The 14,894-nt window shown below is 41.7% G+C and overlaps 2 protein-coding genes across 2 annotated transcripts; one reads left to right on the top strand and one right to left on the bottom strand.

Moving 5' to 3' along the window:
• The first annotated feature begins 1,290 nt into the window (after nt 1-1,290).
• Nucleotides 1,291-9,411, top strand: MED4 (mediator complex subunit 4). Its single transcript, XM_086881296.1, has 7 exons — nt 1,291-1,431; nt 3,578-3,644; nt 3,997-4,167; nt 4,540-4,597; nt 5,569-5,655; nt 6,439-6,570; nt 8,640-9,411. The coding sequence occupies exons 1-7, from the start codon at nt 1,325-1,327 to the stop codon at nt 8,810-8,812; spliced, it is 795 nt and encodes a 264-aa protein (XP_086737422.1). The 5' UTR covers nt 1,291-1,324; the 3' UTR covers nt 8,813-9,411.
• Nucleotides 9,412-11,450: 2,039 nt separating this feature from the next.
• On the bottom strand, nt 11,451-14,344 carry NUDT15 (nudix hydrolase 15). Its single transcript, XM_086881297.1, has 3 exons — nt 14,037-14,344; nt 13,742-13,932; nt 11,451-13,290 (listed from the first exon to the last, which is right to left on the bottom strand). Exons 1-3 carry the CDS (start codon nt 14,189-14,191, stop codon nt 13,145-13,147), a joined length of 492 nt encoding a protein of 163 aa, XP_086737423.1. The 5' UTR covers nt 14,192-14,344; the 3' UTR covers nt 11,451-13,144.
• Between the last annotated feature and the right edge of the window lie 550 nt (nt 14,345-14,894).

The following is a 14,894-nucleotide window of genomic DNA, read 5'->3' as shown; positions in this document are numbered from 1 at the left end:
GCCAGCCCAGGTAAAACCCTAGTCTTGTCTGATTTAAAGCTCAGTTTTTTGTTATGCTTTCAGTATCAGGCACCTAACCTTCTTCAGTTGTCAGTAAAACACCACACATAAATGTCTAAAGGGGAGGTGTCAGAGGATGGAGCCTGGTGCTTCTCAGTGGTGTCAAGCAATAGGGTAAGAGGCAATGGGCAGAAAGTGATGCCCAGGAAGCTCCAGCTGAACATGAGGAAGTACTTCTTTCCTGTGTGGGTGACCATGTGCTAGAACAGATTGCCTAGAGAGGTTGTGGAGTCTCCCTCACTGGAGACACCAAGAACCCTCTGGATGCAATCCTGTGCAGTGTGCTCTAGGACAACTCTGCTTGAGCAGGGTGGTTGGACCAGATGACCCTCTGTGGTCCCAGCCTGACCCATTCCGTGATTTCATCCTCCATCTGATCAAAAGCACCTGAGGAATTTTTGAACACCAAGACTCTCAAAAATTGAGTTTTTGAGACCTTCAACCCTTGAAGATGTAATTCAGTTGCACATACTTCACCCGCAGCATGTTTTCTGTCTCTTTAGCATACATCAGTGTGGAAAATAAAGTAACTCTCCAGGATTTAAAAAAAGTTTAATAGGGAATAAGAGACAAAAGTCCAGTGCCGGAGTCTATTAAACTTTTTTAAAACCCAGAAGAGTTACTCCGTTTTCCACATCAGTGTCATCTTGAGGCTCCTTGTGGAGACCCGGGCACTGCACAAACACATCCCACTTGGAATGGTTTTAACCAGGTGGGGGCTGACCTCTTCTCCCCGATGACTACCAATAGGAAACAAGAGATCAGACTTCAGCTGCACCAGGCGAGCTTTAACTTGCACATCAGGAAGATTTTTTCCACAGAAAGGGTGGTTAAACATTGGAACAGACTGCCCAGGAAGGTGGTGGAGTCACCATCCCTGGAGGTGCTTAAGGCAAGTCTGGACGTGGCCCTTAGTGCCCTGGTCTAGTTGACGTGGTGCTTTTCAGACTCCATGACCTTTTCCAACCTCAACGATCCTCTGATCCACAGAGCAACAAGCGCAGATCCCCGCGCAGCAACCCCACCTCAAGACGGGGCGCTGACCGAGGCACACCCGCCCTCCCCTTTCCCTCACACCCTCGGTCCCCTGGGCCGCGCCCCGCCGGGCGCCGCCGCCTTCCCGGAAAGGATCCGCCCCTCTGCCTCGCGCATGCGCGCGCCGCCCCGCGGCTGCCGCTCGCCCCTCCGCCGCCGGGGGCGCTGCCGCGCGCCTGCCCGCGCCTCGCGGGGGGCGGGTCCCGCTCGGGTCCGCGCCCGGATCGCGATGGCGGCGGCAGGAGCCGGGGCCGGGGCAACCGGGGGAGGCGGGGAGCGGAGCAGCACCCGGGACCGGCTGCTGGCGGCGCTGGAGGATCTCGAGCTCTTGGCCAGGTACCGCGCTCGGCCGCCCCGGGTGGCGGCGGGGCACCGGGGGCGGGGTGAGGGCTCCCGGCGCGGTGCGTGCGCGGAGCCTCCGGCGGGGGCGGCGGGAGGAGCGGGAGCCCCTGAGGCTGGGATGGGAGGGGCCCGGCCCGACTGGACCGCTGGCCCGACCCGGCTCGGGTACGCGTCTTCCTGCTCTCTCGCCGTCCTCAGGCCAGAGGGGCTGGTGCTGCGCCGGGGTTCGGCCCGGCCCGGCCCTGCGCAATGCTTCCCGGAGCTCGTCCCGTCGGTCGTGCTTCGCCCCGCTTTCGCAGAGAAAAAGAGCGCTTCCTTTTTCTCCCACTTCGCTTTCGCACTTGGTTGACACCTGTGTTTCTTGTAAAGTGCACACTCACACGCCGATTTTAGGCATTTTATTAGTCACTAAAAATTATGTTTAAGTCAGAAATACGTAGATGGTATGGCATAAGCTGTTCTGCTATTGCCTGTATTAGTGCTACATTCATTCTAAGTAGGCTGCAGAGCTCATCTTCAGAGTGATAGAAATGCTTGGATACTTAGTCCATGGTCTTGAGTCCTGGCTGGTAATCCCCATCCAAGTTGTCAATCATGTCGTGGGGGCATAGCTGGCAGTGAAGTTCAGAGAGTTCCTAATTATATTCCACACCTCAGGGAGAGCAGGAGCTTAGGAAAGCATTTTCAGAGGGAATAATCCGTGCTATCCATGTGGCTTGCTCACTCAATCATTACCAGAAGCAGTATAAGCTATTGGTGAGTTGCTCTTCTGTTTAAGTTTTATCCTCAGTCTCAGTTTTATTGTGACATAAGGGTTGCTGGAGAACACCTGTTTATGGAAAAACGAAAACAAACTTGTTCTTTATCTAAATAGCTTTTCTTTTTTGATGCTGGAACTAGCATTCCACCTCAATGAACCCAGAGCAACGCTCAGCAGCTTTTCATGAATCTTCCTGTTGATCGGCCAAGTGTTGCAGCACCCTGGGGCTTGGCCTTTCTCAGTCACAATACTGGTTTGGTGGTAGGGGCAAAAATTAAGACACATGTCTAATCTGTAGCCTTTCTATAGTTTTAAATCTACATCTGTGCATTATCTGGCTGATGCAGAGTAGAATTACAGCACTCCATGACATCATCCTTGATGGTGGTAGCTGACCTGCTTAAAATGGATTTTGTTTGCTACCGCTCAGTGTTGGTCAGGTAGAATGAAGCTTTAGTAGCAATGACAAGTTTCTTTATTCTCTAATTGTTTAAAATCATGGTAGTGTTCAGGAGTGACCAAGAGACATAGACCAAGATCAGAGCTTACTGGAGATTTTTTTAGACATTTCTGGTCCCACTGCTGTATTACTCAGACACCCCATGGAGCTGCTTACACTGGACCAAGCAAAGAATCATTACTTTTAAGGACAGTGTCTCCAGATAGACAGTTACTTGTGCATAGGGTTGAACTGCCATTCATAGCCTTTGAAGCCAAATAACTGCTGATTTACAGAAAGTGCTTTTTTTGCATAGTGGTGCCCAGAGATTTTGCTGGATTTTCAGAACAGTGGCAGAGTATCTGGATATTTGGAAGAGTGATCAAGAGGTCTGTTTGAGAAGCACTTTTAGCATAGCACCAGAATATTACCAGGGTTTCTTTTAAATGATTTTGTGTGCTTGATGCACAGCTAATACAGCATTGTATAAATACTTGTTGTAAAAGTAGTTCCATAAGAGACTCTGTCGGTATTTGAAAGTGTAGATTTAATTGCTCTAAACTACAAATATATTGGAGAAAAAATGGAGAAAAGTAGAGAAAACAGCGAAGACCCTCTTGAAACAAACAAAGGCAGTAGAAGAAAGGTATGAGTGCATTTCATTATGCTGTTTCTTCTCTCAACTTCTGCTTATGTCTTTTATGGTGTAACAGGAACTTAGCACCTTTCTTGAGTTCAAATATGTGAGGGCTTCATGAGCTCAAATAACAAAGAAAAAAAAGTGCCTTCTTGGTTGAAAAATCACTGCCACATTATACTATAAAATAGAAAATACTCAGGTCCATGAACACTTTTGTAATGAAACCAGTACTCTGGTAATTTTGGGATGACCTGATATGCTAATGCCTTAGAAAATTGTGCAAATGGAGTTCTCCTTTCAGGGAACTAATTGAAATTTTGGCAATTTCAAGAAACCAAAAGCTTCCACAACCAGGAGAGGAGAGCCAGGTAAGATGACTTTCTGAATTGTGTTTCTTTGGGTAAGCATGATGCTTTATTTCTATTTTTTTTCCCATTCTTTTGTTTGTTCTTACTTTCTCCCTTTGTCCTTACCTATATTCAAGCTAATGGTCATGATGGGGCTTTAGCCCTTCTACAAAGGCATTATTGGCTCTCCTGTTGTTTATTCATTTTTTATGTGCTTCATAGGCTGTTTCTGTAAACAGAAAGAAATTTTGTTTCATTTTTCATTCAAACAAAAATACTCCTATGCATGCCCTTTGCTCTTTTTTATAGCATGACTGAGGGAGTGTTGTTACTCTAGCCAAATTAAAAGTTCTACAAAACTGTTGTTCAATAGATCCTGGAACTGCTGATTCAGAGAGATGGAGAGTTTCAAGAGCTAATGAAGTTGGCAGTTGATCAGGGAAAAATCCATCATGAAATGCAGCTTTTAGAAAAGGTAGTAGAAAAGCGGGATAATGATATTCAGCAGCTGCAGAAACAGCTAAAAGAAGCAGAGCACATACTGGTAAGTTCATAATGATGTGTTTGCTTTTGAGCATCTTCTTGTAGAAAAGGTGGTTTTGGGCAAAGTGGTGTTGTGTTAGTTTGAGAGGATTTAGATACTTAAAACTTCATAAGAGTTTAGTAATTTGGGTTTTTTCCTCAGTAGTCAAACAGTGTATGCTTATCATGGTATTAAGGTTTTTTTTATAATGCTAATTTTCTTCTAAACCTACTTTATTTCTGTGTATTTTGGAAATGTTCACGGAAGTTTCGCTTTTAAAATGCAATTAAATGACAGGGTTTATTCACAGAGCTGACTTTATGTAGACATTTGTAAGTTAAAGATGCATTGAAGATTTGGTTTACTTCATGGGTTTTTATTTTTTATAACTAGGCAACAGCTGTTTATCAAGCAAAGGAAAAACTGAAATCAATTGAAAAAGCACGGAAAGGTGAGTATCCATGATTGTATATACTGCATAAATGCAATTCTAAACAAAGTTGTTAGTGAGCTCAAATTGGGCCTTTTAAATTATTTTAGTTCTGCTATCACAGATTTCAGATGCTTTGTGTGTAAACAATTTTTCATCTCATTATGAAACTAACCATTTCCTCAGAGCAAAGGCAGGATTGAATTATTTTTTTTTGTGCAAACTTATTTTAACATGAAAGTCTCAGCAGTCTTCTTGGACTGATAATAGTATATCTGATTCCCTAAGTGCCTTACCGAATTGCCTTAGGAGGTTTGCCAAGGAAAGGAAGAGAATGTTTGTGTGTACACGCTCTGTATTTGAAGGACTGACTCTAGGTGTTGATACTAGATTGTAATTGTAGCGATTTCTGCCATTCTGTGGCACTTACCAACTTAAGCTAATTTTTTTTTTTTTTGTGGGGGAGGGGACTGAGGCACCTTCTTCAGGTTGTTTTGTTTTGGTTTTTTTACAGTGTCTTTTATCATTTTGTTATGTGTCTTTCACCTAGAAAATCAAGGAATTTAATAAAGTTTCTATTCCTCTAGTACAGGCACATGTTTGGAATGACTCCTCTGGGTACATAATTACTAAAAGAGCAAAAAAAAAAATTCTTTGCTAAAAAAAATTTATGTAGTAAAACAGGAGCTGAATTACAAATTCTTTTTGTGCTTGTCAAGTACATTTGTTTAAGAGACTGTGTTTTTCACAAGGTTGGAGGACCATTGATATTGAAGGTATTTTGCACTCGCTTGTGTGTTAAATCAGTTCACTGGAAAGCTCATCTTTGCATATTCTGAGAATCTTCTAAACAGTCATTGCATTTGAACCAGGCTCTTAATGTTTGGCAAAATCACATTCCCAGTCTTTTAGATATTGGTGGTCAGTACTCTGAAGTAATTAAATGACACAATCTCTTGAGAATGCAGCAACATTTTTTTCCATTCTTCCAGGTGCCATTTCCTCTGAAGAAATAATTAAATATGCCCACAGGATCAGTGCTAGCAATGCTGTGTGTGCCCCTCTGACATGGGTACCAGGTAACTATTGTGTTTCTGACAGTAGATTTTTTTCATAATAAATCATGGTTAATATCTGGTCATACAATATTTATATATGGCAATAACCACTGGGGTTTATTAGAGTAACATTGTTTTCAGCTGCTATATCTAATATTTCAGTAAGAATGGATATCCAAAGTCCTATGGACTTCACATACATCTCCAAAAGGTTATGACACTGCCTGCTTTTATTAACAGACTGGACTCCTCTGTTCTCCTTTGTTTGCCTTTTGCCCCTGAATGTTTACCTTGATTAAAAGTCAAAGCCAAGTATGCTAAAGGCTTTTCTGTGTGTTTGGTTGTGTTCCCTCTTGCCCCTTAAAATATTCTTTCAGAGAATGTTCGTAAACAGTGGAGTCAGAAGCAGAACTTTTACTATGACATATTTCACTTTTGGGTACTACCCTCTTTGTCCAAAATGAAAAGGTGTTTGATCCAATTCCTGTCCTTGCTGTTTAGCTGTGAAGTAGCAGGGAGAGCAAAGGTATAAACAAAAACTTTTTTTTTTTTTTTTTTTTTTGTTTTAGTTGCTTTGGGTTGCTTGGCTGTTTTTTAATATGCTTTTTTCTGCCAAGTTTGAATGAACAATGAAAGTCTAAGTGAAAAATAGACTTGGATTTTAATAAAACGTGTGATGCTCATTGCTCATCCAGGCATCCTGGAGTATGGGGGTTTTTGGTCATTAAACTAGGCTCTGAAGCTAAAGCTAGTGTCTGCAAGACAAGTGTTAAATATTTCAAAGCATTCTTTTTTTTCTTAAAGGGGACCCACGTAGGCCATATCCTACAGATCTGGAGATGAGAAGTGGTCTCTTGGGTCAGATGAACAACCCATCCACCAATGGAGTCAATGGACACTTACCAGGGGACGCACTTGCAGCAGGCAGACTGCCAGGTAAGTGAAACTCACTTTTGTTTTGTTTTTCTTTACTGCTTATAGATTCACAGCAGTTACACATTTCCCCTAGCAAAGGCAAATCAGAGGTAAAGCAATGAAAACTTGTATTTGTGGTTAATGTTGTTCCCTAGCAGTGAAGACCTAGTAAAGAAAGGTAATTAGAAATTGCATATTTTTTTTTATTTCATGCTAAACTGCAGACACTACAGCTAAGTCAATACAAAAAACCCCTTATATATATAAATGAAGGTATAAAATAACCTTTGTATATTCTAAATAAATAATTAAGCGATTTCCATACATATTAGAAAAAAACCCTTTCAGAGCAGCATTTGCTTAATGGTGATGACAAAGCATGGAACTGTGAAAGATGTATTTGGAAGAAAGGTGGTTTATTGTCATTCCCTACCTTTCTTTGAGTCTGTGCTTAGAAGTTGTGGATTTAAAAGATGTGGCAGCAGACAACTGCTAGATAGTACATTTGAGTGTAGGAATCAAGCTTCAATCCCTTAATTGCTCTGTGGAATGGGCACTTCCATTGACTTCAGTGGGATTCATTCCTTCATCAAAAATTGAATTCAGCAATAAATTACAGTAATTGAATCAAGAGTTCTGTTGCTCTGTACCTGTGCAGCATTGATCTACCATTGTGAGATTGAAGGGTGAAAAAAGTCTTAGTTTGGCTTCATAGGAGATCTGTAACAATTCTTACATATCTATTAAGCCACTATCAGGCATTATGGAAAGCTTGTTTTTAAAAATCATGCTGAATTTGTTAAAAAACCCCTCTTGCAAGTCCATTGAAGAAATAGTAAATTTGGATTTTGTGTTTCGGATCACCTGTCTAATCCTGTTGTCACATCTTAAGAAGTGATTTGAAATCCTGCATCATTTCACTTTGTAAATCTCTGGCCTCAGATAAAATGGGTCAGTGAGCTGAATGGGCGTAGGACCCCGCCATCTGCCCATAGCAACCCACCAGGGAAATGCCGAGGATTGGCCCAAGTATCTTCTCTGTTCTTTTGAAATATGGTCAGAGGAAATGCTAAGGTTGTGACTTCCTAATGGAGTTTGAGCATTTATTTCTAGATGTTTTGGTAAAGCCCATTCTGGCTGGCTGCTTTGCCTTAGAGGATGCAGACTTGATCCATTAACTTTTGAGTGCTGTCTCTATAAGAACTGAAAGGAATTTTCAGGAATTTCAGGAATTTTCCATGAGAAGCTGGAAAATGCGGAATTTAAACTCCTCCAGTAAAGCTCTTAATTGAGTCTTGGGCTCCTCTGTCAGGTTGAGCCCCCATAACTAGACTGTCAAGGTTAGAGGAAACACTGATTTACAAGAAAGTTTAAGCTGCCTGAGTGTTTTGTGTAGGGATGCTGAATCTGTTGGTGCATGGAGGCATGTCCTGAGAATGCTAATTATGGGATGTAGTTCTTTTGGAGAGTCCTACAGAGATGTCCAGTTACTGAGTTCTTAGTGAATATACAGACCAGTTGCTGGACTGCTTGGTAGCCTGCAAACTTTGAGGTTAGTTAGCACACACATTTAGCCTGGTTTAATAGCAGGCTGGTTCTAGCACTGAAGCATGGCCACAGAATGTAAAACAGCAGCTTCCATTCTGAGCTCATTCAGATGAAGGCTTTTCAGGTATGCTTGGATAAAGCCTTTTTCTCTGAATTTTTGTGGCCTGCCTGATTTTTTTTAATGTTTTAATCTATTTTTGCACACTGACAGACTGTTATAATTTTCATTAATCGCAGTAATTGTGAATGCTGAATCAGTTTAAGCTCTGCTTTGAAGATGCAAAGCTTTGTATTAAGCATATGGGTTATCAAGAGCCACCTAGATAAATGGGCCACTCTGGTAGAGCAGACTTTTACAGTTACAGAATTGCTCCATCATGAGATGTTTTCTGGCTGTTACTGGAGGGTTTAATCTGTCCAAAATTCAGAAAGGATTTCAAGATTTGTTTTGATTTGAAATTGAAGTTCTGGTTGAGCTGTCTTGTTGAATTTGTCACTACACAAAATTGAAAGTTTTCTTGATTATGCCTCTTTTTTTCCAGATGTGCTTGCTCCTCAGTATCCTTGGCAGTCAAGTGATATGTCAATGAACATGCTACCTCCTAATCATAGTAATGACTTCATGCTGGAGCCTCCAGGACACAATAAAGAGAATGAAGATGATGTAGAAGTTATGTCAACAGACTCCTCAAGCAGCAGCAGTGACTCAGACTAGGTACAAGGGGGTATAGACCCTAGTAGACCTTTCCTGTGGCGAAGGTAGGTTAGATGATGTTTGTCACAAACTGCAATATCCTTTTGTTACACCAGCAGCCCTGTGTAGGGAGAAGATAACAGCTGGCTCAGAGATAGGGTGACTAATTTAAAACCATGGACTGTAGCCTTGGTTTTTTTTCCTATTAGATGTTCTACGAGCTGGGAGAAATGTCTGGGAGCTGTCTGCTGGGGGAGAGATGTCAGATTTTCAGTGATTGTGTAAATGTATGTTTGCAAGAGATGTGTAAATATATATTTATATATATGTATTTACTATACATTAGATGACATAAGTTCCTGGGAAAAAACGGTGTAAGGGGAATCCCCTTGTATGTTTGTTAGTAACTTTACTCTTTTGATGATAGCCTTTTCTATGCCACGGAAATGAAACATGAAGTTTGTAATTTTAGTATCTTTTTTTGTTACTGCCTAAATCCATGTTCTTGGTCATCTGTGTATCAAGAAGAAAAATATGGCAATAAGGTGTAATAAAAGAGTTTGTAATTATTGTAATATATTACAAATGATTTGTCATAAATAAACTCAGCTTTGATCTAACTTCAGTTTTTCAAACTTGAATCTTAGATGACTTGCCATGTAACTTCAGTACTCAGCACATTTTATCCCAGTATGTGGTTGAATTCTGATTGTGTTTCAGAAGTTTGTACTCCATTTTCCCCTATGCCAAATGCCCAGTAAGCATTAGAAGCAGCTGAGGAGGAGTCAGAAGTGGAAAGCCTGTCCTTCCTTTACAGGTGAGCCCTTCCAGGTACACGCAGTGCTGGGCAGACTCTGAGGCAGCGAGTGCCCACCCACAAGACTGCCCCAAATATTTGATTAAGTGTCCTGGGACCCTGGAGGTGACACACTTCGGGGCATACTGCAGGTTTAGCTCCTTTCTGATCAAAGTGCTCAAGGATTTTTTTGTTCTTGTCATCTATAATTTTTTCAATCCTTTGAACCTTCTAATTTGTTTACTTTGGCAGTTGCATTTCCTGCATCAGCTGCAATTTTATTTTGTCTTTCCAAAGGCACTTCCCTTGGCTTTCCTCTCCTGTTTTGCTTAAGGACTCATTTTATGACAGCTGCTTTTGTCTTACATAATCCTCTGATAAAATTTCAAAACTCTTGTGAACTGTTGCTCCTGGCAGTTAATTTTCTGTCCTGCAGCACAGATCACATTTCTCTTCCTTTTTCCATTTTGTAGATTCCTCACAGGAAGAATCTGATGAATCAGGTAATTCCTCCTTTGCTCAAGTAATCTTTCAAACATTGCTGCCAGTAATGTTGCCACCTGTGACTGATATGCACAAATCCCATAAGGATGTAGAAGGGAGAAGGACTTCAGTCACATTCATTCACATAACATGGGGCAGTGGGTTTTGTTTTCAGAGAAGTGGGGAATTTGGTTTTGTCTCAGCTGTTTCTTTTAGAAGTATTTTCAGAGCTATTAAACCGTCTCCTCTTTCAGAGTCTAAAGTTATTAATCTACATACATATTGTAACTTTTATTCAATATCATGGTTTCCTCTTGGGTGCTTATCTCCAACGTCTTTAACTCACATTAATCCCAATACATGTGCCCTGTCTCAGTCATCCTAGTTAACCTTGCCTACCCTTTTTCTAGTTCACATTAGTTTTTGTCTTAAAACATGTGTGATCAGAATTGTACACAATATTGCAAAATGGAGTTTCTTAATGCTTTTTATAATGGGATTGGTATTTTCTGTCTAAATGGCCCTCTCTAAACACATCACACAGACAAAGTTTACCAGTCTCTTTTATCTTCTAACTTAGGACATTGTTGAAACAAAATACAAAAATATATAATTAATATTCATGGGAAGTGTAGTGTTACAGTCTACCCAAAACTCTTCTATGGCTGTATCATGTAATTCACCAGCTGAAATATTGTGTAGGTGGGTGATTGTTTCCAGACATAAGAGGGCACTGAAACAATGACCATTTATTTTTCTGTTAGTTTTCTTGTTAGATACTCTATTAAAGGATTAAATGGGACCAGTGTATTATATCTAAGAAATAGGTAAGGCAATAGCTCTGCCCACTGTTCACTTAGCATAAAATCAAACTTTAGTTGATAGATGCATCCTAATCAGTTTCCTTGCATCAGTGCTCCAAACTATGTACAGTTCAGGAGTATGTTCCTCAATGCTGACTAACTATAATGCCATTTTAGGTGAGTTCTCTCAGTTACAAGCAGTTTAGTGAACCATGATATGGTAACCAAGTGTTCTGTTATGCAGTGGCTTAGATATGTACACAATAGATTTTCCCATTTAGCAGAAGTACCAAAAATCAAAGTAAAGATTTAGTTGAAAGGATTGAATCTTGGCAGCTAAAATTGACTGAGAACCACGTTTTCTGGAAGGGTGGGAAATAGAACTGTGTGATACATACAAACAAAGTTATTTAAGTTGGGGATTGCTGACAGCTGGTTGCTGCACTGTAGTCTTTTAATCAGTCCATTTAGAAAGGATACAGAAATGCTGACATATGGAGATACTGTTTGTGTTCTCATTTCAGCATCTTCTTGTCTATTTACAAGAGATAGTCTGAATATAACCATTAACAAAATATGCCAAGAAAGTATTTATTGCATGACAGACCATTTTACAGCGGTCCCTGTTCTCTCATCAGGACTTAGATGCTTTCTAAAATTTAAAATTGTACTAATTAATTAAAATTCTTTTTCTTCATTATTCTTTGTGACAGATGGGCAGGACATCTGTCAACTCTTCCTACAGTTTCTTTGTTGACAGCTGAATGGAATAATTTTCAGTGTACATAAGGTTGCTTTCAGGAAGCAAATCTCCACTTTTGAATAGAAAAATAAGCTTTTTTCAAAGGAACAGTAGCAGTGGAATTTTTGGTGATATTTCCCGTTTCAAGACTGCTGTGCAATGTTACTTCTTTCTTCACTCAGAGAATGGGTGTCTGTCCTAAGGGAAGTTGCACATAATTAATACTTCAAACTCTAAGCAGGAAGAGTGCCAGGGGCAGTAGCATCCTTATGCCTCATCATTCTGTTTCTCAGCAAGAGCCATCTCCATTTAAAAAAATTAATGTACAAAGTAAGGAAGAGCTTTAAACTCCTCAAGCTGATTTATTTTAAGAACTGAGAAGTCAATTCATAATTTCAGGTGATTTTAATCTCTCAGTATTATGCCTGTGTTTTATTCAAAATAAATTAAAGATATCTTACAACATTTTTGTACAATGAGTATATCTAAAGGAAATAGACAAGAGATGTGCTATAAAAGAAGTCTGACAAGAAAAAAATGAGCCAATTAGCAATTTCTTTAAAAGTTACATCCTAAAATTAATTGCTGATTATCTTGGTGACAACAGCTGGAAAATAATCAAAATTGGTTACAGATTCTAGAAAAATTAAAAATATTAACTCCTTGGTTTTGTATGTACTATTGGGTACTGTAATTTCATTCACTAATAGCTCAGTCATTTAATTGGTCAAACTGAAAATTCCTATTTTACCAAATTTCAATAGTCAGCCATAGGGAACTACACCCATCTGTGCTGTTTAATACTGACAACTCTTTAGCCACAAAGTAGGATTTCTGCAATGGAGCTACACCTATAAATTAAATTTGTGTTAGCCTAGTAGAGTAGGCATCTCTCCATTCCAGGAGTTCAGTAACAAATTCAGATCAATTGCAGAGATCTGAGGCATTTCTGCAGATAAATTCAGTGTAACTGAGGCTCTAAACAGAACTCTGCTATGGAAGCAACTGGCAGGAAGGGTCAGGGAATTTTCATTTATAAGTCTTTTGATTTTCAAGTATATACTGCTGACTGCAGGAAAAAAAGGCATTGTCTATTAAATATAACTTTTGTTCATGACAGTGGCTTCATAACTGCGGCTAAAAGACAAAGCTAAGTTTTAAAATTGGTTGAGTAATTACAGGAAAGCAGGTTTAAACAAGTAAGTTTTGCTGCAACTGCTTTTAAGTGAATAAGCTTCCCTGGCTAGTCCTGACTTCCAAATGGCTGTTCATCAATATAAATATTAACTAGATAAAACACTGAGTTTTCTGTAAAAGTAAATGTTAATTGTTAACTACTAAACCTAGAAATGGGTCTGGAATGAGAGAAAACTGTCGTGTGAAATATGGGAAAAGCACTGAAACAGTTGGCATGTTCTTTGGAAAATATTTTCACATGGGCAGGGTGAGCACTTTGTATCTTTTTTACTTCTACACCAAATAAAAGCAGGTCTGTCCTTTAGTTTGTGACATAACATACAATTTGTTTTTTACTCTAATTGGTGACTTCCCGTGTACCCCTTCAGATGATCGAGTTCTTCTGTAAAGGGGTTATAACCTTGCTCTCTTAAACAGCGTAAGGCCCAGAACAGTTGATCTGCTGGAGGAAATTCATCCCATTTCACCCATTCCCAGCCTGTAGGGGGAAAAAAAAATAAAAATAAAAAATTAAAAAAAAAAAATAAATAAAAAAAATAAAAAAAAAAAAAAAGAGGAAGAAAAATCAGTATAGAGTTAAGATGGGATCAAAGGAAACAGCGTGAAGCTGTGAGAGGGGAGGTTTAGGCTGGATGTTAGGATAAGTTGGTGGGGCACTGGAATAGACTCCATAGTGTAGCCTGACAGAGCTCAAGCAGTGTTTGGACAACCACAGGTACAATGTGGGATTGCTGGGGCTGTCCCGTGCAGGGCCAGGAATGGGATTTAATGATGCTTGGGGGTCCCTTCCAATCCAAATTTCCCAGAGAAGCTGTGGCTGTCCCATCCCTGGGAGTGTTCCGGGCCAGGCTGGATGGAGCTCGGAACCACCTGATCTAGTGAGAGGTGTCTGCCCGTGGCACGGGGCTTGGAACTGGATGACTACTGACCCTCGTTCTTGTCGGGCTCCTGGTTGCGCGGCTCGGCGCCCGGCTCGGCCTCTCCCTTCATGAGCACGGTGACATAGTGGTAGCGCTGGGACGCGCACACCGCGTTCACGGCCGACGCGAACCGCACGTGGCGCAGCCGCAGCGCCGCCTCCTCCAGCGTCTCCCGCGCCGCGCACTCCGCCAGGCTCTCCCTGCGGGCGGGCAGGGCAAGCAAAGGCAGGGGAAGGCACGGCCGCCTCAGGGCACGGCGGGGCAGGGGAAGGGCAGGGCGGGAGGGAGGGCGCGGGGCTCCTACCCGAACTCCAGGTGGCCTCCGGGGAGCTGGTAGGTGCCGGCGCCCAGCGCGCCTTTCCGCTTGCCCAGGAGGACGCAGTCGGGGTGCGCGGCGCTGGTGACCACCACCCCCACGCCCACCCCGGGCCGCCGGGGCCCAGCCGCCTCCTCGCCCATGGCAGCGCCGGGCGCTCGGCGGGGTTCCGTCCCGCCGCGGGCGGGACGGGCCGGAGGCGCCAATCAGGGCTTAGGATCCCGGGTTTTGGGAGGCCCTTGGCCGGCGTGCGAGATGCGCCAGGTGGTGACGTCGGTGGTGAGGAAGGTGGGGATGTTCCAAGGCAGGCTGGAGAGGAGAGAGGTGCCCTGTCCTGCCCTTTGCCTGGGGTTTCTTGTGAGGCCTTGTGAGGTCACCGGGAATAGAAAAGGCGTTTGTGCAAATGAGGGGCAGCTGAAAGCAAGTAAGATACGAATCGGGTTTTGAAGGTCAGGGAGCCAGTCGGTCTCTGACGGCATATTTGTTCAGAATTAAAAAAGTGACCCTTCTTTGGTTAGCCCACTGTTTCTGGTCTGTGAAGAGTCTGACTCTGAAGCGTGAAGTTGGAATTATTTCAAAAGGAAGCTACAAACCTAGCTGATCAGAGCTCCACAAGCGGAATATCAGTTCCTGACTGATAATGAAGAAATAAAAGTTTCTGCTGACAAATATTTACCTTCATTCTCACATTTTTATAAATTACAGAGGTATGCAGAATACAAGATGCAAGCTTTCATTTTCTTTATAAACAACTCTAAAGTTTGTCAGATTTTCCTCTTCTTCAGCCTATTGACCACAACAGAGAAAGATGTTTTTTATTTTTAGACCTTTCGAATTGGTTTTGGT

The sequence above is a fragment of the Cyanistes caeruleus genome, chromosome 3 (genome assembly GCF_971803275.1).
Source record: "Cyanistes caeruleus chromosome 3, bCyaCae1.hap1.1, whole genome shotgun sequence".
Lineage (NCBI taxonomy): Eukaryota > Metazoa > Chordata > Aves > Passeriformes > Paridae > Cyanistes > Cyanistes caeruleus.
This window is presented reverse-complemented; position numbering and strand designations above follow the sequence as displayed.

Coding starts and splice junctions, on each gene's coding strand:
- MED4 (XM_086881296.1), top strand. CDS start 1,325: ATGGCGGCGGCAGGAGCCGGGGCCGGGGCAACCGGGGGAGGCGGGGAG. Junction 1,432..3,577: donor GATCTCGAGCTCTTGGCCAG/GTACCGCGCTCG, acceptor TTCTCCTTTCAG/GGAACTAATTGAAATTTTGG. Junction 6,571..8,639: donor TGCAGCAGGCAGACTGCCAG/GTAAGTGAAACT, acceptor CTTTTTTTCCAG/ATGTGCTTGCTCCTCAGTAT.
- NUDT15 (XM_086881297.1), bottom strand. CDS start 14,191: ATGGGCGAGGAGGCGGCTGGGCCCCGGCGGCCCGGGGTGGGCGTGGGG. Junction 13,933..14,036: donor GGAGGCCACCTGGAGTTCGG/GTAGGAGCCCCG, acceptor GCCCGCCCGCAG/GGAGAGCCTGGCGGAGTGCG. Junction 13,291..13,741: donor GGAGCCCGACAAGAACGAGG/GTCAGTAGTCAT, acceptor TTCCCCCTACAG/GCTGGGAATGGGTGAAATGG.